The 26,574-nt window shown below is 47.0% G+C and overlaps 1 protein-coding gene across 1 annotated transcript in view; it reads right to left on the bottom strand.

Moving 5' to 3' along the window:
* Positions 1 to 26,574, bottom strand: part of LOC119946718 (polypyrimidine tract-binding protein 1-like) — a 49,722-nt gene that overhangs the window by 2,542 nt on the left and 20,606 nt on the right. Inside the window, exons 6-12 of the mRNA XM_038768130.1 lie at positions 24,515 to 24,689; positions 23,973 to 24,050; positions 15,091 to 15,239; positions 14,020 to 14,053; positions 13,308 to 13,400; positions 11,458 to 11,674; positions 9,176 to 9,223 (exon numbers count right to left, since the gene is read on the bottom strand). Coding sequence (XP_038624058.1) covers positions 9,176 to 9,223; positions 11,458 to 11,674; positions 13,308 to 13,400; positions 14,020 to 14,053; positions 15,091 to 15,239; positions 23,973 to 24,050; positions 24,515 to 24,689 — 794 coding nt within the window. The remainder of the gene's footprint in view (positions 1 to 9,175; positions 9,224 to 11,457; positions 11,675 to 13,307; positions 13,401 to 14,019; positions 14,054 to 15,090; positions 15,240 to 23,972; positions 24,051 to 24,514; positions 24,690 to 26,574) is intronic.

The raw sequence follows: 26,574 nt of genomic DNA, 5'->3' as shown, positions 1-26,574 counted from the left end.
TGGGAAGTACAAGTTGGCAACATATAGAGACAGTCCCTACCCAACAGTGGGCTCACAGTCTAAAAGGGGGAGACAGAGAACAAAACCAAACATACTAACAAAATAAAATAAGTAGAATAGATATGTACAAGTAAAATAAATAAATAAATAAATAGAGTAATAAATATGTACAAACATATACAGGTAAGGGACTTGCCCAAGGTCACACAGCAGACATGTGGCAGAGCTGGATTCGAACCCATGACCTTTGGCTCCAAAGCCCATGCTCTTTCCACTGAGCCACACTATACTTAAAGTATATATCTGTAATTTATTTATTTAAATTGGTGTCAGTCTTCTCCCCCTCTAGACTGTCAGCTAAGCAGTGTGACTGTGGTGAAGCAGGGATTAGAACCCAGGTCCTCTGATAATCCTCTTTTAATATCTCACTAGCAAAATTCTAGGCAGAATATTCCAGATCTACTACACTGTGACAGTGAAAGAATTCAATAATGACATTCTTTTGTAGTAGATCTGGAATATTCTGCCTAAAATTTTGCTAAGCAGTGAAAGTGAAAGTGTGACAGTGAAAGAATTCAGTAATGACATTCTTTTGTAGTAGATCTGGAATATTCTGCCTAGAATTCTCTCTCCTAGACCCCCTCCAATCTGGCTTCTGTCCCTTACACGCTACTGAAACTGCCCTCTCAAAGGTCAGCAATGACCTCCTGCTTGCCAAATCTAACGGCTCATACTCTATCCTAATCCTCCTCGACCTCTCAGCTGTCTTTGACACTGTAGACCATCCCTTTCTCCTCAACACACTCTCCAACATTGGCTTCACAGACTCTGTCCTCTCCTGGTTCTCCTCTTATCTCTCTTGCAATTCATTCTCAGTTTCCTTCACGGGCTTCTCCTCACCTTCTCATCAAGCGCTTAGTACAGTGCTCTGCACACAGTAAGCACTCAATAATAATAATAATAATAAATAATGATGGCATTTGTTAAGCAGTTACTATGTGCAAAGCACTGTTCTAAGCAGTGGGAGAGGATACAATGTAATGAGGTTGTCCCATGTGGGGCTAACAGTCTTAATCCCATTTTACAGATGAGGTAACTGAGGCTCAGAGAAGTTAAGTGACTTGCCCAAGATCACACAGCAGACATGTGGCGGAGCCAGGATTAGAACCCATGACCTCTGACTCTCAAGCCCATGTTCTTTTCACTGAGCCACACTGTTTCTCTGCTCAATAAGTGATTGAATGAATCCCCTGACTGTGGGGGTCCCTTACGGCTCAGTTCTTGGTCCCCTTCTGTTCTCCATCTATACGCACTCTCTTGGTGAACTCATTTGTTCCCACTGCTTCAACTATCATCTTTACACTGATGACACCCAAATCTACATCTCCACCCATATTCTCTCTCCCTCCCTCCTGGCTTGTATCTCCTCCTGCCTTCAGGACATCTCCACCTGGATGTCTGCCCACCATCTAACTCTCAACATGTCCAAGACTGAACTCCTTATCTTCCCTCCCAAACCCTGTCCTCTCCCTGACTTTCCCTACTTTCACTGTAGACAGCACTACCACCCTTCCTGTCTCACAAGCCCGCAACCTTGGTGTCATCCTTGACTCTGCTCTTTCATTCACCCCACACATCCAGTGTGTCACCAAAACCTGCCAGTCTCACCTTCACATCACCAAGATCCGCCCTTTCCGCTCCATCCAAACCACTACCTTGTTGGTTCAATCTCTCATCTTATTGTGACTGGATTACTGTATCAGCCTCCTCTCTGATCTCCCATCCTCCTGTATCTCCCTGCTTCAGTCTACACTTCATTCTGCTGCCTGGATTATCTTTCTCCAGAAATGCTCTGGGCATGTCACTCCTCTCCTCAAAAATCAGTGGTTGCCTATCATCCTTCACATGAAGAAAACACTCCTCACTATTGGCTTCAAAGCTCTCCATCACCTTGCCCCTTTCTACCTCACCTCCCTTCTCTCCTACAGCCCAGCCCACACAATCCACTCCTCTGCCACTAACCTCACTGTGCCTCGTTCTTACCTCTCTTACCCTGGCCCACGTCCTCCCCCTCGCCTGGAATGCCCTTCCTTCACACATCTGTCAAACTAGCTCTCTTGCCCCCTTCAAAGCCCTACTGAGAGCTCACCTCCTGCAGGAGGCCTTTCCAGACTAAGCCCCCGCCTTTTCCTGCATCAGCAGCACCCCACATGTCTCTCTCTGCCCAGAAGGCTAGATGCCCACTCTACAACCAGAACCAACACACTGAGGCAAGGGCCGTGGGACGGGGAAGCTCTAATATTGCTAATTGATTATATTCCTCCCGAAAGGGAAGTTCTATCCCTGCCCGCCATCACACCGCGAGACGCCCGGGACTCCGTTCCCGAGAGGCCCGCCCACCATCACACCGCGAGGCCTTGCTGCTCCCGGAAGGATCCTCTCCTCAGAGCGCCGCCATTGACGCCCGGGACTCCGTTCCCGAGTGGCCCGCCCGCCCGCCCGCCATCACACCGCGCGGCCTTGCTGCTCCCAGAAGGCTCCTCTCCTCAGAGCGTGCCGCCATAGACGCCCGGGACTCCGTTCCCGAGAGACCCGCCCGCCATCACACCGCGCGGCCTTGCCACTCCCGGAAGGATCCTCTCCTCAGAGCGCTGCCATTGACGCCCGGGACTCCGTTCCCGAGAGGCCCAGCCGCCCACCCACCCGCCATCTCAGCGCCCCCACGGACGCCCCCCCTGCTTCCACCCCCCCCACTTAGGAGGCCTTCCGTAAAGTGCCCCTCATCCCCCCACTTCCCGGTCCAGTCCTGACTGACTCTCCCCCCGCCCCCAGGTAAAAAGCCCTTGTTAGCACCATGTTACATTAACGACAACCTCATTCACACCTACTCAGCCCTCCCATGCTAGTTGACTGTTCGCTCCCCTCCCCAGGTATCTCTGCTCCCTGACCCTCCTTAACTGGCCCATCCTACTCCAGCTCTTAATAGTTTGTATCTGCTCTGTGTGACATCATTATCTGCCAATTCTATTATTGCCATAGCATATTGATTGCTTAACTACACCCTGTGATGCCATCGCCTACTTTTATCATTGCTACTGTTTTATTGCTTCTGCATCTCAATTGTTAACCCCCCCGCTGTACTGTCACTCGCCCTGCTGACCTCACCATGAACTTTCAGTTCCCTTGTTCCCAACTGCCATTCCCATTCCTCACCTTCCCCTTCCCCTCTCCCACCCAGCTGTTTCCCTCCCTCTCCCCCACCAAGACCACTCCCCCTCACCCCCTACCAAGGATTCCTCTGTACCAGCGCAGGTCCTCCGCTTCTCCCTCCCGGCCCCCTCCCTCCCCTTCTCCCCGCCCCCACCCCATCCCAGTTCTCCTTTCCCATCGCCACCCCCCTTCCCACTCTCCCCGCCCAGGCCCCTGCCAACTCATCCCAATCCAAACCCTCCCCACCCCTCACACCCTTCCCCCTCCCTCCCCACCCTCGACAGCTGCTGCCAAGTGTGGCCTCTGGAACCCCCGCTCCATTTTAAGTAAGATCCCTTTCATCCTGGACCTTTTCCTTTCCAGTTCTCTACTCCTCCTCGCCCTAACTGAAACATGGCTGTCGCCGGACGACACAGTCTCTTCTGCCGCTCTCTGCAGTGCAGGCCTCTTCTTCTCCCACTCCCCCAGACTCACCGGAAAAGGAGGAGGTGTCGGTTTCCTTCTCGCCCCCCAATGTCGCTTTTGCACTATCCCTCCTCCCCCTTCCCTTTCCTTCCCTTCCTTTGAAGCCCACATTATTCGCCTCTACCACCCCCTCCAGATTCTTGTAGCCGTCATCTACCGCCCTCCGGGCCCCACTTCCAACTTCTTTAACGACTTTGACCCCTTCCTCACCTTCCTTCTCTCCTTCTCCATGCCCAGTGATCCTCGGAGACTTCAATATCCACATGGATATCCCTAACAACTCCTCTGCCGCCCGCCTTCTATCTCTCCTTGACGCTGCCAACCTCTTCCTCCACCCCACCTCACCCACTCACCAACTTGGTCATACCCTCGACCTCATCATCTCCTACCGCTGCACTGTGTCCACCCTCACCAACTCTGTAATCCCTCTCTCTGATCATAATCTTCTCACCTGCCTCCTCACTCACACTCCTTTCCCCTGTAAATCCGTATTACTTCCTCACAGAGATCTCCGCTCTCTGGACCTCACCCATCTTTCGGAGCGCCTCGCACCCCACCTCGCCGCCCTCTCCTCTCTACCCAGTCTTGATGATCAGATTACTGCTCTCAACTCTACCCTTTCTACTCAGCTAGACTCAGTCGCTCCCCTTTCCCTTCGCCGCTCTCGCACCACTAACCCACAGCCCTGGATCACTGCCACTGTCCGCCTCCTTTGCTCTTACGCTCTAGCTGCTGAACGCTGCTGGCGAAAGTCTAAACACCATGCCAACCTCGTTCACTTCAAGTTTATCCTTTCCTGCCTTAACTCAGCCCTCTCTTCTGCCAGACAAAACTATTTCTCCTCCCTTATTGACACCCATGCCCATCACCCCCGCCAGCTCTTCCGTACATTCAACTCCCTTCTCAGGCCCCCAGTTCCTCCCCCTCCTCCTTCCCTCACCCCCAACGATCTGGCCTCCTACTTCATTAACAAAATTAAATCCATCAGGTCCGACCTCCCCAAAGTCTCTTCCCCGCTTTCTCCAACCCCCTGGCTCTCAACACTCTCTGCTACTCTCCCATCCTTCCCAGCGGTATCCTCAGAGGAACTCTCCTCCCTCCTCTCAAGTGCTACTCCGGCCACCTGTGCTTCTGACCCCATTCCCTCTCATCTTATGAAATCTATCGCTCCATCCCTTCTCCCCTCCTTTACTTCTATCTTCAACCACTCACTCTCCACTGGTTCCTTCCCCTCTGCCTTCAAACATGCCCATGTCTCTCCCATCCTAAAAAAACCCTCTCTTGACCCCATCTCACCTTCTAGTTATCGTCCCATATCCCTCCTACCATTCCTTTCCAAACTCCTTGAACGAGTTGTCTACACGCGCTGCCTACAATTCCTCAACAACAACTCTCTCCTCGATCCCCTCCAGTCTGGCTTCCGTCCCCTTCATTCCACGGAAACTGCCCTCTCAAAGGTCACCAATGACCTCCTTCTTGCCAAATCCAACGGCTCATACTCTGTCCTAATCCTCCTGAACCTCTCAGCTGCCTTTGACACTGTGGACCACCCCATTCTCCTCAACACGCTATCTGACCTTGGCTTCACAGACTCCGTCCTCTCCTGGTTCTCCTCTTATCTCTCCGGTCGTTCTTTCTCAGTCTCTTTTGCAGGCTCCTCCTCCCCCTCCCATCCTCTTACTGTGGGGGTTCCCCAAGGTTCAGTGCTTGGTCCCCTTCTGTTCTCAATCTACACTCACTCCCTTGGTGACCTCATTCGCTCCCACGGCTTCAACTATCATCTCTACGCTGATGACACCCAGATCTACATCTCTGCCCCTGCTCTCTCCCCCTCCCTCCAGGCTCGCATCTCCTCCTGCCTTCAGGACATCTCCATCTGGATGTCCGCCCGCCACCTAAAGCTCAACATGTCGAAGACTGAGCTCCTTGTCTTCCCTCCCAAACCTTGCCCTCTCCCTGACTTTCCCATCTCTGTTGACGGCACTACCATCCTTCCCGTCTCACAAGCCCGCAACCTTGGTGTGATCCTCGACTCCGCTCTCTCATTCATCCCTCACATCCAAGCCGTCACCAAAACCTGCCGGTCTCAGCTTCGCAACATTGCCAAGATCCGCCCTTTCCTCTCCATCCAAACCGCTACCCTGCTCATTCAAGCTCTCATCCTATCCCGTCTGGACTACTGCACCAGCCTTCTCTCTGATCTCCCATCCTCGTGTCTCTCTCCACTTCAATCCATACTTCATGCTGCTGCCCGGATTATCTTTGTCCAGAAACGCTCTGGGCATATTACTCCCGTCCTCAAAAATCTCCAGTGGCTACCAATCAATCTGCGCATCAGGCAGAAACTCCTCACCTTGGGCTTCAAGGCTCTCCATCACCTCGCCCCCTCCTACCTCACCTCCCTTCTCTCCTTCTACTGCCCAGCCCGCACCCTCCGCTCCTCCAACGCTAATCTCCTCACTGTACCTCGTTCTCGCCTGTCCCGCCATCGACCCCCGGCCCACGTCATCCCTCGGGCCTGGAATGCCCTCCCTCTGCCCCTCCACCAAGCTAGCTCTCTTCCTCCCTTCAAGGCCCTGCTGAGAGCTCACCTCCTCCAGGAGGCCTTCCCAGACTGAGCCCCTTCCTTCCTCTCCCCCTCGTCCCCCTCTCCATCCCCCCATCTTACCTCCTTCCCTTCCCCACAGCACCTGTATATATGTATATATGGTTGTACATATTTATTACTCTATTTATTTATTTATTTATTTATTTTACTTGTACATTTCTATCCTATTTATTTTATTTTGTTGGTATGTTTGGTTCTGTTCTCTGTCTCCCCCTTTTAGACTGTGAGCCCACTGTTGGGTAGGGACTGTCTCTATGTGTTGCCAATTTGTACTTCCCAAGCGCTTAATACAGTGCTCTGCACATAGTAAGTGCTCAATAAATACAATTGATTGATTGATTGATTGATTTTCCTCTGCTCCTCCTCCCCTCCCCAACGTCCCCACTCCCTCTTCCTACCTCCTTCCCTTCCCCACAGCACCTGTGTATATTTGTACATATTGATTTTTCTATTTAATAATGATGTGTATATATAAATCTGTTTATTTTGGTGGCATTGACACCTGTCTACTTGTTCTGTTTTGTTATCTGTCTCCCCCTTCTGGACTGTGAGCCCGTTGTTGGGTAGGGACTTTCACTATATGTTGCCATATAGTTGCCATATGTTTCCATCCAGCACTTAGAACAGTGATTTGCACATAATAAGCGCTTAACATCATCATTATATATTGCCGAACTGTACTTTACAAGCTGTGCACACACTAAGCACTCTGTAAATACGGTTGAATGAATGAATGAACATAATGGCACAGCAAGCATGACCTTGCAACATATCTTAGAGAAGGTGCTGGGAACAGTGTCAGTAAGTGAGCAGTCAATGGTATTTAGTAAACGCTTACTCTGTGCACAGCACTGTACTAAGCACTTGTACAATTCAATAGAGTTGGTAAATATGTTCCCTACCCACAATGAGCATACAGTCTAGGATAGGGAAACCAACATTAATATAAATTAAAACTGTGTTCATAGGTACCATGGTGCAAAGACAGTGGTGAATTCCAAGTACCAGTCCCCAGTGCTGAGAAGCACAGTGGCTTACTGGGTAGAGCACAGATGTGGGAGTCAAAAACACCTGGGTTGTAATCCTGACTCAGGTAATTGTCAAGACAGAAAACTTTCATTCATTCATTCATTCAATCGTATTTATTGAGCGCTTACTGTGTGCAGAGCACTGTACTAAGCACTTGGGAAGTACAAGTTGGCAACATTTAGAGATGGTCCCTACCTAACAGCGGGTTCACAGTCTAGAAGGGGGAGACAGACAACAAAACAAACCATATTAACAAAATAAAATAAATAGAATAAATATGTACAAGTTAAATAACTAGGGTAGTAAATATGTACAAACATATACAGGTATACAGGTGCTATGGGGAGGTGAAGGAGGTAAAGCGGGGAGGGGAGAAGAAGGAGGGGGCTCAGTCTGGGAAGGCCTCCTGGAGGAGGTGGGCTCAGCGCTTTGAAGGGAGGAAGAGAGCTAGCTTGCTGGATATGCGGAGGGAGGGCATTCCAGGCCAGGGGGAGGACGTCAGCTGGGGGGTCGACAGTGGGACAGGCGAGAACAAGGCACAGTGAGGAGATTAGCGGCAGGGGAGCAGAGGGTGCGGGCTGGGCTGTAGAAGGAAAGAAGGGAGGTGAGGTAGGAGGTGATGGAGAGCCTTGAAGCCGAGAGTGAGGAGTTTTTGCCTGATGCGTAGGTTGATTGGTAGCCACTGGAGATTTTTGAGAAGGGGAGTAACACTCCCAGAGCGTTTCTGCACACAGATGATACAGGCAGCAGTGTGAAATATAGATTGAAGTGGGGAGAGACAGGAGGATGAGAGATCAGAGAGGAGGATGAGCAGTAATCTAATCGGGATAGGATGAGAGATTGAACCAGCAGGGTAGCGGTTTGGATGGAGAGGAAAGGGCGGATCTTGGCGATGTTGCATAGGTGAGGCCGGCAGGTCTTGGTGACCTTGGATATGAGGGGTGAACGAGAGAGCAGAGTCCAGGATAACACCAAGGTTGCGGGTTTGTGAGATGAGAAGGATGGTAGTGCCATCAACAATGATGGGGAAGTCATTGATGGGGCAGGGTTTGGGAGGGAAGACAAGGAGTTCAGTCTTGGACATATTGAGTTTTTGATGACGGGCAGACCTCCAGATGGAGATGTCTTGAAGGCAGGAGGAGACACAAGCCTGAAGAGAGGGAGAGAGAGCAGGGGCAGAGATGTAGATTTGGGTGTCATCAGCGTAGAGATGATAGTTGAAGCTGTGGGAGCAAATTAGTTCACCAAAGGAGTAAATGTAGATAGAGAACAGAAGGGGACCAAGAACTGACCCTTGAGGAACCTCTACAGTAAGGGGATGGGAGTGGGAGGAGGAGCCCACAAAAGGGACTGAGAATGAATGGCCGGAGAGATAAGAGGAGAACCAGGAGAGGACAGAGTCTGTGAAGCCAAAGTTGGGTAGCGTATTGAGAAGAAGGTGGTGGTCCACGGTGTCGAAGGCAGCTGGAAGGTCGAGGAAGATTAGGATAGAGTAGGAGCCATTGGATTTGGCAAGCAGGAGGTCATTGGTGACCTTTGAGAGGGGAGTTTCCGTGGAATGTAGAGGACGGAAGCCAGATTGGAGGGGTCGAGGAGAGAGTTGGTGTTGAGAAATTCGAGCAGCGTGTATAGACAACATGTTCAAGAAGTTTGGAAAGGAATGGTAGGAGGGAGATAGGGCGATAACTAGAAGGGGAGGTGGGGTCAAGAGAGGGTTTTTTTTTAGGATGGGGGAGACGTGGGCATGTTTGAAGGCAGAGGGAAGGAACCAGTGGAGAGTGAGCAGTCGAAGATGGAAGTTAAGGAGGGGTGGAGGGACAGAGCGAGAGATTTCATAAGATGAGGGAATGGGGTAAGAAGCACAGGTGGCCAAAGTAGGTCATCTTTAAGTCATCTTCAGTTATTGATGGTCTAGAGGGAAAAGGAAAAAAAAAGAACTCAATCCATAGTACTTGTTGAGAGAAACTAACACTGAACTAAGCACATGTGAAAGGGTAGCACTGAAACAGGTCACGCATTCCCTTTCATCAAGGAACCTAAAACCTGAGATATGGACCAACAAATATTTATAAATAGTGAGAATAAGATGAATACATCAAGCAAATGGATGAATGAGTAATTGAATACTGGATATAAACAATAAATAATACTACTAATAATAACTATGGTATTCGTTAAGCGCTTACTATGTGCCGAGCACAGTCCTAAGCAATGGAGTAGATAGAAGATCATTAGGTTGTCCCATGAGAGGCTCACAGTCTTAATCCCCATTTTACAGATGAGGTCAGAGAGGCATAGAGAAGTTAGGCGGCTTGCCCAAGGTCGCAGAGCAGACAAGTGGCAGAGCCGGGATTACAACCCGCGTCCTCTGACTCCCAAGCCCATGCTCTTTCCTCTAAACCACACTGCATCACGCTGCTTCTTCCCTGATGACTCTTCTGAAACAACTACGAGCCACATTTGGGGGGAAAAACAGAAATGAGCACAGTTGCCCTCAGTCGCTTCACGTGATTCACCCAGTAAAGCTGTCTTAAGGAGCACATAGCTTCATGAGGCATCACTGTCCACGATCTGTCTTGATGTTTGATTTCTGAGTCTGGCCAGAAAATGACACTGATGGACAGTGTATGCAGTGCTATTTTGGGGGTCTAAGTGAAATAGCCGTTAAGCTGTAGGTTCCTGGTGGGTAGGGTTTTTGCCTAACAATTCTGTTGTATTACATACTCCCAAGCACCTAGTACAGTACTCTGCACAAGGTAAGCACTCAATAAATATCACTGAATGGTTACTATGTACCAAGCACTGTAATCCCGAGAGTCAAATACTGTATTAAGCACAGGGTGGATACGGGATAATCGTGGTGGATACAGTTCTTGTCCCACACGGTGCTCACAGTTTGATGGGAGGGGAGAAAGGTATTTTATAGCCACTTTACAGGTGCGATAATGAAGCAAAGAAAAATTAAGTGATATATCACACAATTAGAACACAGGACTCCTTGCTTTTTCCACTGGCCCTGCTGCTTCCACATCTCATTACTGCAGAGAAAGCTGAACAATTGTTGTCTTTTAAATTAGTCTTAAGGCTGAGATATGTTGCCACCACACTCTGTTTAGCGGGTGCCCGGAAGATTTGCTGGGCATCTTGGTTTTTGTTGTTGTTGCTGTTGTTGTTGTTGTTGTTGTTGTTGCATTATTGGTTGGTGCGCTGCCTAAATAACGGAATTCTGTTTTGCCTCTATAGATTTTTGTTGTGCCACAACAGCTGGCTGATTTGGTGAAGCATTTTACAATCACTTATGCTTTTTTGGGGGTGGTTGTGGGCCTCTAAGGCAGTCACCTGTATGCAGCAGCTCTTGAGTTATTAGGACTTTGGATGCATGCACAAAATCTGTTGAGTTGGAAGTCTGTTCAGGGAAAGCAGGCCTAGTGGACAAATCATGGGCCTGGGAGCCAGAGGACCTGGGTTCATATTCTGGCTCTGCCACTTGCCTGCTGTTCTGACGATTCTGACACCCTGTCTACGTGTTCTGTTTTGTTTCGTTGTCTGTCTCCCCCTTCTAGACTGTGAGCCCGTTGTTGGGTAGGGACCGTCTCTATCTGTTACCGACTTGTACTTCCCAAGCGCTTAGGACAATGCTCTGCACATGGTAAGGGCTCAATACATACGATTGAATGAATGAATAAATGAATGCATGAATGAATGCTGTGTGACCTTGCGCACGTCACTTCACTTTCACTCTGCCTCAACTTCCTCAACTGCAAAGTGGGGATCCAGTCTTTGTTCTCCCTCCTTCTTACACTGTGAACCCCATGTGGGACAGGCCCGTATCCGGCCCGATGGCCTTGTATCAACCCCAGCATTTAAAACAGTATCTGACACAAAGTAAGCACTTAACAAATACCATATATTAAAAAAACCATATCCCAGAAATGCAAAAGGTGTTAATAAAACGTTGGCACCATAAAGAGCAGTTTTGCGCAGAACACTGCATTTTCAAGCTGCATTTTCAAAATGAATAACGTCAGAAAGGTAAGAGGGACGTTAGGTGATATTGTTCTAAAATATAGCATTGACAAACGGTAGTTTTTGTCATTTTGTTCATCACCAAATTCTACATCTTCACTTAAGGGACGTGTACTTACGGGATGTTTGAAAGGTGTAGGGTAGCAGATGGAGGGAAGATGTTTTGAAAATTTTTGGAGCCTGGCTTCTTAAAGCGATGAAGTGGTGAATTTCCATAATCTTTGGTTAAGCCTTGGTCCTCCTGGCCTTCTCGGGGAAGTTGTACCGTCTGATGCTTGGACAGGGTGATGCGAACTGGCTTTCCATGAAGCTTCTGCCCATTTAGATGGCTCATTGCTGAGAGGAAGACAAGGGGCAAGGGAAGTGCAAGGGATTGAAAAGGACTCAACTGTATTTTTCTAATCAGTCATTAATAACAGTAATAACTATAGTGTTTGTTAAGAGCCTGTTAGGTGCCAAGCACTGAATTATTATTATTATTAGCAATAATAATAATAATGGCATTTATTAAGTGCTTACTATGTGCAAAGCACTGTTCTAAGCGCTGGGGAGGTTACAAGGTGATCAGGTTGTCCCATGTGGGGCTCACAGTCTTAATCCCCATTTTCCAGATGAGGTAACTGAGGCCCAGAGAAGTTAAGTGACTTGCCCAAAGTCACACAGCTGACAAGTGGCGGAGCCGGGATTTGAACCCATGACCTCTGAGGCCAAAGCCCATGCTCTTTGCACTGAGCCACACTGCTTCTCGAATTAGCCACGGGGGTATTCACAAGTTCATCAGATATCATATGGGGTTTACTGTCTAAGTAGTGGGGAGAACAGGGATTGACTCCCCATTTTTAAAAATAACGGTATTTGTAAAGCACTAACTAGGGGCCAGGCACTGAACTGTGTGTTGGGGCAGATATGAGCTAACTCAGGTCGGACACTGTCCCTGTCTCACTTGGGGCTCACACCCTTCATCCCCATTTTACAGACTGAGGCCCAAAGTCAAGTGACTTACCCAAGGTCACCCAGAAGACAAGTGGTGGGGGGCAGAATTAGAACTCAGGCTTTTTTGTTTTTGTATTTTTAAGTGGTATCTGTTAAGCGCTTGATATGTGTCAGGCACTGAAATCAGTGCTGGGATAGATACAAGCTAATCAGGTTGGACACAGTCCCTGTCCCACACAGGGCTCCTAGTCTTAATCCCCATTTTACAGATGAGGAAATTGAGGCCCAGAGAGGTTAAGTGACTTGCCCAAGGTCACACAACAGACAAGTGACAGAGCCAGGATTAGAACCCAGGTCTTTCTGACTTCCAGGCCCGTATGCCATACACTAGGCCCCACTGCTTCCCCTCATTAAGGGCAGTTAACACGTCTACTAGTTCTGTTGTATAGTGATCTCTCAAGTGCTTCGTGCAGTGCTATGAACTTAGTAGGCATTCAGTAAATACCACTGATTGACTGACTTTACAGATGAGGTAACTGAGGCCCAGAGAAGTGAAGTGACTGTCCCAAGGCCATAGAGCAGACAAGCAGCAGAGCCAGGATTAGGACTGGGATTGGGATCATGACTCCCAAGCCAAGGCTTTTCCACTAGACCATACTGCTTCTCACTAGTTTTCATGGAGTATCTTCCAATGTCTACTGTGTGCACAGCAGAGTATAATCAGAGTAAGACATGACCCCTGGCCTTAAGGAATTTACAGTCTAGTCAGGGAGGCTGACACCTGAATAAATTACAAATGGGGAAAACATCTGAGTAAAAATAGTTACAAAAATGCTGTTCTAGTGTATGGGACAGTTGGATAAAAACATCGGCTAGAATGTAGCATCAAACCCTAAGCAAACGTTCTTTTGTCTGCAATGCTGGATTGGCTGCCAATGTAACTTGCAACCATGACAGTTCAGCAAGGCCAAAGCTGATAAATTGGTAGCAATTTCTCATTAGATCAATTAGAGTGTACACAATGGAAAATGCTTACCAAGTTGGGATTGGTTTCCATCTGTCATTTGAACCAAGGCATTTTCCTTCTTGTTAAATAAGATCTTCACTCTTTGTACATCTCCATACACTCCTTTAAAGTTAGGATACAAAGACTGACTTTAGGTTGGTAGATATTTACATCAACCCTATTTCTGAGAGTAAGCAGCAAAACAGAGACCAACCCAAAATCCCTCATTCACTAAAATGGTAATATCACTTCAACTCAGTTCATATATTCTGCTCTAATATTAATAATTATTATGGTATTTGTTAAGCTCTTACTGGTTGCCAGGCACTGTACTAAGTGCTGGGGTTCACAGTCTCGATCCCCATTTTACAGATGAGGTAACTGAGACACAGAGAAGTGAAGTAACTTGCCCAAGATCACACAGCAGACAAGTGGCAGGGCTGGAATTAGAACCCATGACCTTCTGCTTCCCAGGCCCGGGTTCTATCCATGCCATATGCCATGCTGCCTCTTTACCTAAGAGAAACTATTCAGCAGGATAGACAAATTCCACTGGGTAACAGAAAAACACAGAATTACCAATTATAAATTAAGGAAGTACAAAAAAATCATGCAGCTTTGAACCACGCATTCCAGAGATAAAAATATTAAATGGCAAAGTGACATGGAATTGTGAAATTTTGCATTCAAAAAGTATAAACATTGCAACTTTGGAATCTCAAGTAACTGAAATACAACATACCGAAAAGAATAAAGAGGCACTGGGGTGTAACTCTCTTTAGAGAACAGCAGAATAAGGCAGCGGAGGGACAGGGGAGAGGTAAGGAATTCGAAGACAAGTGTGGAGGTTGCACAAATCGTCCGCAATGAGGAATGGCAGATGGGCAGTCCCCACCGCAATTGGTTTGCAGATGATGATGTTTTCAAGATGGTTAATATTGAAAGGGAGGTTGGTTTTCGAAGAGCAGGGTTTTTTTTTTTTTGAAGGAGTTTTTTGTTTGTTGGTGCAACAACAGGAAGCAGAAGAACCGTGCAGTCAATTGGCAAAAAAATTCCAGAATGAGGTACCAAAAAAATGAGTAAAGAAGAACAGAAAAACAGAAAAAAGTACAAAAACAGGTCAGTGAATACGTAGTGAAATATGCAGAGTTACCGAGACAGATTTCTTTGCATAACGTTTCTAGAAAGTTAACAGACTCAAACCCTTCTGCATGAGATTTTTAAAAATAATTTTCTATTTTAACACAAATCCATCGGTCAATCAGAGATTTTGATTGAGTCCTTACTGTGTGCCGAGCACTGTATTAACACATGGGAGGACAAAATAAAAGAGAATTAGTAGATTTGATCAATGCCCACAGGGAGGTCACTCTAGAGGAGGAAACTAAAATAAATTACAGGCAGGGAAAATGGAAGTGTAAAGAAACATACATAAATGCCGTAAGGTTGAGGGTTGGATGAGCAGTGCATGAACAGAGCACTGTTCTACGTGTCTTGGAAATTACAATACAACAAGGTGCTCAGTATAGAGTTCTACCCACAGTAAGCTGTAAGCACCTTGATGACAGAGATCAATCAAGTCTCCTCACCCTATTGTACTCTTCTGAGAAGATGCAGGGATTTTAGTGAAGGAGAGCACTATGTAATTAGTAATAAGAAAAGTTCAAGTGCTACTTCCACTTTTTTATAAACAAAAGTAAATTTTAATCATTCTGCCTTGCCACAAAGAGTTGGCTGTTTCCCTTTCACTTTTCCACAAATTAACGAATGAACCAGAAATAAGGAGGTACAGAAGAGTTTTGAAAACACTAACCTCGGGATTCAAATTGCTCACAAGCAGGACAGAATTTCCAGCTCCTGAGAGACCAGGAACGGCAATTCGCCCTGCTGCAGCCGCTGCCGCAGCTGCTGATGGAAGAGCCAGAGGAGCAAGTGCTCCATGAACATTTGGAACTGACAGGCCTGGAAATCAAAGAACAATAACAATAACAATAACAATAAAGAGTTACCAGTATGGCTTCATATATGTGTTTATAAGACAGTTGCCTAAATGCCTCCCCTTCTAATAATATATCTTAAGACAAAAGATGGGACATTTAATCTGACACTGTTACCCATTAACATTGAGTCTGTAAATGTCACACATAATTCTCTCTGCTAAGGGGCGTTTTCAGAGTAATAACACCTGCACTGTCATCTGCACCTCTACTTCCTCTGAGTTCCTGTTGTGTAACAGTTTTATATTACTGTCTTTTAAATACATGTAAAAAGAACCATCTACTCCACTTTGCAACAAGACAGGGTTCCATTTATTAATTAGGGAATTTGTTAAGGGTGCAACCATGGCTGAAAAAAGCATCCATGGTAGCTGCCGCCTTCCCTCCCACCACCTAAGACCCTGGCTCTCAACATCCTCCATGCACGCCAGGCCAGGGATAGAAGCTGCTGCCACACCTCTCAGAGTCCTCACAATCCCATCCACGCTGTCTCCCCAGGAACTGGCACTAACTCTCTGTGCTTTTTGGGGGCGCCTCTATCCCCCGGCTTTCCACCACCCAGCTGGAAAAGAGAATACCCACAGCATGAGGCCTCCACAAAACCCCTCGACTGGCAGCTGCTGAAGGAGTTATGTAGTTACGGAGGGGGGGGGGGGGTCCTGGATTCTGAGACCTGACTGCTGCTCCTCTAGCTCAGCACCCTACTGATTTTGTTCTCATTCCCTTTAGCTGTAAGGGTTCTGTCTCAATAGTTCATCATTCCTGTTCAACTTCAACTTGCTTCAACTATCACTGATGACACCCGAACTTACATCTCTGCCCCTGCTCTCTCTCCCTCCCTTCAGGCTTGGGTCTCCTCCTGCCTTCAGGACATCTCCTTCTGGATGTCTGCCCGCCATCTAAAACTCAATATGTCCAAGACTGAACTCCTTATCTTCCCTTCCAAACCCTGCCCTCTCCCTAACTTTCCCATCACTGTAGACGGCACTACCATCCTTCCCGTCTCAAGCCCACAACCTTGGTGTCTTCCTCGACTCCGCTCTCTCATTCACCCCTCACATTCAATCTGTCACCAAAACCTACCGGTCTCACCTCCGCAACATTGCAAAGATCCGCCCTTTCCTCTCCATCCAAACCACTACCTTGCTGGTTCAATCTCTCATCCTATCCTGACTGGCTTACTGCATCAGCCTCCTCTCTGATCTCCCATCCTCCTGTCTCTCCCCACTTCAGTCTATAATTCACACTGCTGCCTGGATTATCTTTGTGCAGAAACGCTCCGGGCATGTTACTCCCCTCCTCAAAAATCTCCAGTGGCTACCAGTCAACCTATGCATCAAGCAAAAACCCCTCACTCTCGGCTTCAAGGCTCTCCATCATCTCGCCCCCTCCTACCTCACCTCCCTTCTCTCCTTCTCCAGCCCAGCCCGCACCCTCCGCTCCTCTGCCACTAACCTCCTCACTGTACCTCGTTCTCACCTGTCCTGCCGCTGACCCCTGGCCCACGTCCTCCCCCTGGCCAGGAATGCCCTCCCTCCACACATCCGCCAAACTAGCTCTCTTCCTCCCTTCAAAGCCCCACTGAGAGCTCTCCTCCTCCAAGAGGCCTTCCCAGACTGAGCGCCGTTTTTCCTCTCCTCCTCCCCATCCCCCCCCGCCCTACCTCCTTCCCCTCCCCATGGCACCTGTATACATGTTTGTAGAGATTTATTACTCTATTTATTTTACTTGTACATATTTACTATTCTATTTATTTTGTTAATGATGCGCATCTAGCTTTAATTCTATTTGTTCTGATGACTTGACACCCGTCCTCATGTTTTGTTTTGTTGTCTGTCTCCCCCTTCTAGACACCATGAGCCCGTTTTTGGGTGGGGACCATCTCTATATGTTGCCAACTTGTACTTCCCAAGTGCTTAGTACAGTGCTCTGCACACAGTAAGCACTCAATAAATATGACTGAATGAATGAATGGTCAGTCTGTCTCCAGTCCCTTCTCTCCGCTATTTTTCTTAGGTGGGGAGGTGCCCAAGGGACAGCGTCCAGGTCTTATTCCCACCTGGGTCCTCTCCCTGTGCTCTGAACAGTGCTATGCACACAGTAATACATACGATTAGTACTACTTAATAATAATGATAATAATAATGATAATAATAGTAGTAATAATAATAATAATAATAATAATAATAATAATCATGTTGGTATTTGTTAAGTGCTTACTATGTGCCAAGCACTGTTCTAAGCGCTGGGGTAGATACAAGGTAATCAGGCTGTCGCACGTGGGGCTCAAATTCTTCATTCCCATTTTACAGAAGAGGTAACTGAGGCACAGAGAAATTAAGTGACTTGCCCAAGGTCACACAGCTGGCAAGTGGCAGAGCCGGGATTAGAACTCATGACCTCAATAAATACAACTGAATGAATGAATGACCTCTGAGTCCCAAACCGGGGCTCTTTCCACTAAGCCACGCTGCTCTACTTACTAGTTGCCAAGCATCATACACATAAAATTTATTTGTGCTTTCCACACTCTGTCCACAAAGAGGCCCCTCTCTTTCCCTTGCTGTCCTCCCTGACACACAAGCCCATAACCTTGGCATTATCTTCAACTCATCTCTCTCAATTCAATCCACATATTTCAATCTGCCACCCAACCCTGTCAGTTCAACCTTCACATTGCTAAAATCCACTCATTCCTCTCCATCCAAACAGCTACAGTGCTGATCCAAGCGATTATTCTATGCCTCCTTGACTACTGCATCAGCCTCCTGGCTGATCACCTTGCCTCTTGTCTCTCCCCACTTCAGTCCCATACCTCACTCTGATGAACAGATCATTTTTCTAAAAATTGGGCAGTCCATGTTCCCCCACTCTTCTAGAGCCTCCAGCTTCTCATCAAACAAAAACTCCTTACCACTGGTTTTAAATTACAGAGAAGCAGCAAGGCCTAGTGCATAGAGCACAGGCCTGGGAGTCAGAAGGACCTGAGTTCTAATCATGGCTCTGTCACTCATTCATTCAATCGGATTTATTGAGTGCTTACTGTGTGCAGAGCACTGTACTAAGCACTTAGGAAGTACAATTCAGCAACCACTAGAAACAATCCCTGCCCACAACAGGCTCACAGTCTAGAATCTAGTCTAGATCACACTTGCCTGCTGTGTGATCTTGGGCAAGGCACTTCACTTCTCTGTGCCTCATTTTCCTCATCTGTAAATTGGAGGATAAGACTGTGAGCCCCACAGTCTGTGTCCAACCCGATGATCTTGTATCTTCCCCAGCACTTAGTACAGTGCCCGGCACATAGTAAGAGCATAACGAATACCCTTTAAAGACAAAACAAAACAAAAAAACTCAATCCCCTTATGCCCTCTTACCTCACCTCCTAGATCTCCCACTAAAACCCAGCCCGCACCCTTCGCCCCTCTAATGCCAACCTACTCACTGTACCTCAACCTCATCTACCTCGCCACTGACCCCTTGTCCGTGTCTTCCCTCCGGTCTGGAACTCCCTTCCCCCTCCGCCTTTGCCAGACCACCACATCTCCTCCAAGACACTTCCCCCAATTAAGCCCTAATTTATCCTACTTCCTCTCTCTTTTGAGTCGATCAATCAATCAATCCACTAATCAACCAACTAACCACATTTACTGAGCACTTATCATGTGCATAGCACTGTCCTAAAGCACTTGGGAGTGTACACCTCAATGGAGTTGGTAGCCTCATTCCCAGACCACAGGGAGCTAACATTCTAGAAGGGGAGACAGGCACTAGTATAAATAATTTACAGATATCAATCAATCAATCAATCACATTTACAGAGTGCTTACTATGTGCCAAGCACTAGGGACAGCACAATACAACATAATTAGCAGGCACGGTCCCTGCCCAAAATGAGCTTACAGTCTAGAATGGGAGACAGACATTATTATGAATAAATAAACATCAGTGGGACAATCAAATAGATACGTCTTGAAGGCAAGAGGAAATGCAGGATTGCAAGTAGGGAGAGCGGTCAGGGCTGGAGATGTAGATTTGGGAATCATCCGCAGAGAGGTGGTAGTCAAAGCAATGGAAGCGAATGAGTTCTCCAAGGGAGTGGGTGTAGAGGGAAAATAGAAGGGGACCTAGAACTGAGCCTTGAGGGACCCCCCCACAGTTAGAGGGTGGGAGACAGATGGGGAGCCCACGACAGAGCCTGAGAATGAGTGGCCAGAGATGTAGGAGGAGAACCAGGAGAGGATGGTGTCAGTGAAGTCGAAGTAGGATAATGTTTCAAGGAGTAGGGGGTGGTCTTCAATGTCAAAGGCGGCTGGGTGGTCTAAGTGGATTAGGATGGAGTAGAGGTCGTCATATTTGGTGAGAAGAAGGTCACTGGACACCTTAGAGAGGGCTGTTTCTGTGGACTGAAGGGGGCAGAAGCCAGATTGGAGGAGAAGTAGGAGAGAACTGGAGGAGAGGAAGTGAAGACAGAGGATGTACGCAACTCTCTCAAGAGTTGTGAAGTTGAGAGTAGGGTGAATACCACATGCTCAAAAGGTACAGATTCAAGTGCATAAACAATGGAAAGGTAAGGAGAGAGGAGGGGAATGGGCAAGGAACATGTCTAACAACTCTGTTGTAATACTGTTCCCTCCCAAGCACTTAGTACAGTGCTCTGCACACAGTAAGCACTCAATAAATGCCACTGATGGATTGACCAACTGATCAATTGAATAGAGGGCTTAATGGGAGGAGACGTGTCCTTAACACTGCTGTGAAGGTGGGGAAAGAGTCAGTCTGGGAGGAGATAGGGTGAGAGGGTGTTCCAGACCAGAAGGAGGATGAGGGAAGGGTGCTGGCAGCAAGAAGTGAAACCTGTGGGCTGGACTGTAGTGGAGATTGGTAGAGTACAGAAGGAGGGGGTGAGTTGATTGAGTGCTCTAAAGACAACAGTAAGAAATTTCTGTTGGATACAGAGGTGGATGAAGGGTGGGGAGACGTGTCCTGAACCGTTTTTCAGAAAAATGGTCTGGGCAGCAGTGTGGGTCGCCTTTGCACTTGGATTTTTATATATATACTGTACATAAATACGGGACACTCGTCCCACCCTCAGACCCACAGCACTTTAGGTACACATCCACACTTCATTTTAGTATATGTCTCCAAGACTGTGAGCTCCTTGTAGGCAGGGAATGTGTCTACCAACCCTGTTGTATTGATCTCTCCCAAGCAGTTACTATAGTGCTGGCTGTGCACATAGGAAGTGCTCAATAAATACCACTGATTGATTAACCAACTCCTTGTGGTTGCCAGTATTTTATAATGTATTAACTGAATCTAGGAATCAGAATAAATGGATGATAATAACTGTAATAATTGCAGTCTTTGTTAAGAGCTTACTATGTGCCGCCCACTTGGACACACAATAGAGCTCATCATCTCTGGTCACTGTACAATCTCACCAATTCTGAAGTCCCTCTATCTGGCCACAACTTCCTCACCTGCCTTCTCTACCACACATCTGCTCCATGCACATCTGTCCTGTTCCCCAACAAAGACCTCTGATCTTCATAATAATGATGGTATTTGTTAAGTGCTTACTTTGTGTGAAGCACTGTTCTAAGCGTTGGGGGAGAGGCAAGGTGATCAGGTTGTCCCCCGTGGGGCTCACAGTCTTAATCCACACTTTACAGCTGAGGTAACTGAGGCACAGAGAAGTTAAGTAACCTGCCCAAAGTCACTGGGACTAGAAGCCACGACCTCTGACTCCCAAGCCTGTGCTCATTTATTATCCAAACCCAAACTACCTTCCCTTGATGACCAAACTGACACCCTCAACACCACTACTAAACTCAACTCTCACACCCCAGTATTCCTTCATCAATCTCATACCACTACCCCACAGCCCTGGATCACCTCCACAGCCCCCCTCCTTCACCCTTGTGCATGAGCTGCAGAGTGCTGCACTAATCCAAGCACTTAATCCTCCCCCACCTTGATTACTGCCATCAGGCTCCTTGCTAACTCCTCTGCCTCTTGTCTCACCCCACTCCAATGCATACTTCACTCTGCTGCACCGGTTATTTTTCTGCCATGTTTCCCCACTCCTCAAGAACCTTCAGTAGTTGCCCACCCACCTCCTCATCAGGCAGAAATTCCTTATCCCGGGCTTTAACTCAATCTCCTTGCCCCTCCTACCTCATGTTGCTGCTCTCCGACTACAACCCAGCACGTGCACTGCACTCCTCTAATGCCAACCGACTGGCTGGACCTCACTCTCTTCTATCTCTCCGCTGACCTATCTCTCACCCAAGTCCTGCCTCTGGCCTGGAATGCCCTCCCTCTTCATATTCAACAGATGATCATTCTCCCTGCCTTATTGAAGGCAAAGCTCTTCCAAGAGGCCTTCGACATCTAGGCCCTCATTTCCTCTTCTCCCACTCTCTTCTGCATTGCCTTGCACTTGGATTTGCATCCTCTATGCACCCCTCCTTCAGCCCCACAGCACTTGTGTACACATTTGTACTTAATTTATTCATAGTAATGTCTTTCTCCCCCTCTAGACTGTAAGCTCGTTATGAGCAGGGCACGTATCTACCAACTCTGTTATAGTGTTTCTAGACTGTGAGCCCACTGTTGGGTAGGGACCGTTCTCTATATGTTGCCAACTTGTACTTCCCAAGTGCTTAGTACAGTGCTCTGCACACAGTAAGCACTCAATAAATAAGACTGAATGAATGAATGAATGAATGTACTCTCCCAAGCACTTACTACAGCGCTCTGCACACGGTAAATTGCTCAATAAATTTGATTGATTGATTAATTGATTGCCAGGCAGGCACTGTGCAAGGGGTAAATACAGGCACTGTAAATACAGGTAAATACAGGCACTGGGGTAAGTACAAGACTGCTAGGTCAGAAACATTCCCTGACCAATGTAGGGCTCACAGTCTAAGGAGCAGGGAGAGTATGTACTTAACCCCAATTTTACAAAAGAGGAATCTGAGCCAAGAAAAGTAATGGGACTTGACCTACAACATATAGGAGGCAAGTGGCAGAGCCAGATTAGAATCCCGGTCTTCTGACCCCTAGTGCTCTTTCCACTGGGCTATCAGAGGGAACATGGTAAGACCCGGTTTCCTACTTCAACCCAATCATCAAAAACCTTTCCTTTAACACCAAACTACCTCCTGTGCCTCTATCTCATTTACCTACCCACTAACCCCTGGCCTACATCCTCCCTCTGGCTTGGATCCCCTTCCTCTTCATGACACACTGTCACTCCTCATCTTTATAAACCTCTTAAAATCACATTCCCTCCAAGAGATATTCCCTGTCTATGCTCTCATTTCCCCACTCTCCTCTTCCTTCTGCATCAGTCATTCAATTGATCAGTGGTATCTACTGAGCCTCTACTGAATGCAGAACACTGTACACAGCACTTGGGGGGGAGGTGGGGGCGGGTGCTCTGGGAGACTTGGTTGGAAGGCACATTTCCTGCCCCCAGGGGGCTTACAGTCCAGCGGGGGACTTCAGTCTATAGTCTCCTCATCTGGAAAATGGGGATGGAGACTGTGAGCCCCACGGGGGCCAGGGATTGGGTCCAGCCCGATTGGCTAATATCTTGTACATAGTACACATTCTATTCATTTTATTTTGGTAATATGTTTTGTTTTGTTGCCCGTCTCCCTATTCTAGACTGTGAGCCCGCTGCTGGGTAGGGGCCGTCTCTATATGTTGCCGACTTGTCCTTCCCAAGCGCTTAGTAGAGGGCTCTGCACACAGTAAGCCCTCAATAAATATGAATGAATGAATGAATCTTGTACATATTACATATTCTATTTATCTTATTGTGTTAATATGTTTTGTTTTGTTGTCTGTCTCCCCCTTCTAGACTGTGAGCCCACTGTTGGGCAGGGACTGTCTCTATATGTTGCCAACTTGTACTTCCCAATCGCTTAGTACAGTGCTCTGCACACAGTAAGCGCTCAATAAATACGATTGATTGATTGATTGATTGATTGACTGACTGCCTCCTCCTCGAGACTGAAAGCCCCTGGTGAGCAGGGACTTTGTCCTACCAGATCATCTTGTAACTGCTCCAGCACTTAGTACAGTTCTCAGTTAATAGTAAGTGCTTCACAAACACTATTATTAGTATAGTGTAGTAAAATAATAGTTATACTCAGATCCTTATGTTCTGCATTTCCCCTTCCTGGAATTTATTTTCAGGTCTACCTTCCACACTGGGCAACTTGAGGGTTCGGATCGTTTCTATCAACTGCCCCAGTAACCTGATGCAGTGTTCTGCACGTAGTTAACGCTCAAAAAAATATCACTGATTTGCTAAAAAGTTTTTATAGGACACATAGTCTGTCTCAGTAAATCATTCTGATCAAGTTAATCTCCCTTGGATCCTTGAAATAGAACGAGGGGAACCAAACACCCAGGTCACATTGTCCCTGGGCTACCTTGCGTCTCTCTAATAATGCAATGGCTATTTTACTGAGCTCTGTCTTATTAATTCATCAAATTATATGGTTAAAACCAATAAATATATAATCTTGAAAATGGTTTACTCTCTCAGAAGAGAAATGTAAAACTTAGCTGTTGTCATCTTTTTCCAGCTAGACTACCAGTTCCCCAGGTCCCCAGCTAACTTTAAATTCCAAACTGGCTTGCTTAATGAAAACAAGAATGTTGGCTCCAGTAATACCTGCAGCTTGAGGAATTGCAAAAGTGGGAGGGAAACCAGCTCCTGCATATGGAGAGGCAGAAATTATTCCAGGAGCACCTAGGAATACAAGAAAATTGTTAACTTCAAAATTACACCAAGGCTTTCAATTTTCATTTTTGAAGACTCTTCAAAGTCATGAGCTGATTTTTAACAATCTGTATAAATCTAACTTTCTCCAAACTTTCCCTTTTTCTTAATTGATTATGGCAATAATGCATTCAAATTTCCCACTGACCTGTCCAAACTATGGTACTCCAGAAGCACCCCTCAATTAAAGAGTCCAGAAACAAGTAATTTTTCTAAATGAGTTAACATTAAACCCCCCAATAATTAAGACCACTTTATTTTCATGACTACATTTTAAACATACTGTCCATAAATCTTCACAAATACGTGAAATACTTGCTTCTGGTGTGCCCAATTTTCAAGCAGAGACTGAAATAAACAAACTTGTTGTCCTGGGTGGGTCCGAGAAGACTTGAATGTATGCCCCCCAGATCCCGGAGAAGGCCTTTCCTTACCAAATGCTGCTGCCATAGCCTGGTCAATAGACGGTTGACTATCTCCAGAGGGTAGATCTGGTCGGGTATAATCTCGACTTTTATCATTGTTGTATTTCACATTGAGGCTCGTGAGTTTGGAGAAATCAATGCGGAGGGTACAGCAGGCATTGTAGATATTCTGCCCATCCAAAGACTTGGAGAAAAAATAGATCCAAGAAGTAAACCAACATGCATTTTAATTGAAATTTATCTGATGCACAGCCTAATGTTCTAAAGATAATATTTATCTTAAGGATTCTCATAAACAATCTCCTTAATTTATGTTTCTTAAATTCCCACTATGTACAGTACTTACACATAAAAGGGGCTTAATAAATAATTCTAATGAAAATGTAACGGTAGCATACACTACGGCAAAAAAACAACACTCAAGTGCAGAGCTGCTTTTCCTTCTCCCTCCTACCTATAACTTATTTTAAACGGTTGTCTCCCTCTCAGAGTAAGGGTGGGGCATGTCTACTAAGTCTACCGTACACTCTTTCATTCATTCATTCAATCGTATTTACTGAGCACTTACTGTGTGCAGAGCACTGTACTAAGTGCTTGGAAGGTACAATTTGGCAACAGATAGAGACAGTCCCTACCCAACAACGGGCTCACAGTCATGGAGGGAGAGACAGACAACAAAACAAAACAAGTAGACAGTGTCTACACCATCAAAATAGATAAACAAAATTATACATATATACACATCATTAATAAAATTAATAGAATAATAAATATGTACAAGTGCTGTGGGAGGGGAAGGGGGAAGGGCAGAGGGAGTGGGGTTGGTGGGGAGGGGAGCAGGAGCAGAGGAAAAAGGGGGGGGCTCAGTCTGGGAAGGCCTCCTGGAGGAGGTGAGCTCTCAGTAGGGCCTTGAAGGGAGGAAGAGAGCTAGTTTGGCGGATGTGTGGAGGGATAAACAGAGGTAGGACCAGGGGTCCCGCTGTCAACCCCGGCCCAAGTCCTACCTCTGGCCTGGAATGCCCTCCCTCCACACATCCGCCAAATTAGCTCTCTTCCTCCCTTCAAGACAGGGGGACAAGAGAGAACGAGGCCCAGTGAGGAGGTTAGCGGTGGCAGAGGAGCGGAGGGCGCAGGCTGGGCTGGAGAACGAGAGAAGGGAGAGGAGGTAGGAGAGGGCAGGGGATGGAGAGCTTTTACTACGGTGCTCTGCACACAGTAGACTGTAATGTCCTTGCTGGCAGGGATTGTGTCTACTAACTCTGCTATTTACTCCCAAGCGAGAAGCAGCATGGCCCAGTGCAAATAACAATAACAAAAATAATTAAATACTAGTACTACTACTACTACTACTACTACTACTACTACTAATAACTGTGGCATTTGCTGAGCACTCACCATGTGCCAAGCACAGTACTAAGCGCCAGAGAGGATACAAGCAACTTGGTTCCTACATGACGCTCAAAGTCTCAATCCCCATTCTACAGATGAGGTAATTGAGGCACAGAGGAGTGAAGTGAGTTGCCCAAGGTCACACAGTGTACATTCATTCATTCATTCAATCATATTTACTGAGTGCTGTCTGTGTGCAGGGCACTGTACTAAGCGCTTGGGAAGTACAATTCAGCAATAAAGAGAGGCAATCCCTGCCCACACCAGGCTTACAGTCTAGAAGCGGGGCGATAGACATCAAAACAAGTAAACAGGCATCAATGTAAGTAAATAGAATTACAGATATATACACGTCAAAACAAGTAAACAGGCATTACTATAAATGAATAGAATTACAGATATGTACATAATATACACGTGTTGTTGTGGGGAGGGGAGGTAGAGCAAAGGGAGTGGTTAGGGCAACACCGAGGGAAGGGAGAGCTGAGGAAAAGGGGAACTTAGCCTGGGAAGGCCTCTTGGAGGAGGTGAGCCTTCAGTAGGGCTTTGAAGGGGGGAGGTGTGATTGTTTGGCAGATTTGAGGAGGGAGGGTGTTCCAGGCCAGAGGAAGGACGTGGGCCAGGGGTCGGTGGCAGGACAGGCGAGAATGAGGCACAGTGAGAAGATTAGCACCAGAGGA

Source organism: Tachyglossus aculeatus, chromosome Y3 (genome assembly GCF_015852505.1).
Source record: "Tachyglossus aculeatus isolate mTacAcu1 chromosome Y3, mTacAcu1.pri, whole genome shotgun sequence".
Taxonomy (NCBI): Eukaryota; Metazoa; Chordata; class Mammalia; order Monotremata; family Tachyglossidae; genus Tachyglossus; species Tachyglossus aculeatus.
Note: the sequence above shows the minus strand (reverse complement) of the source record. Positions and strands in the feature narration are given on the sequence as shown.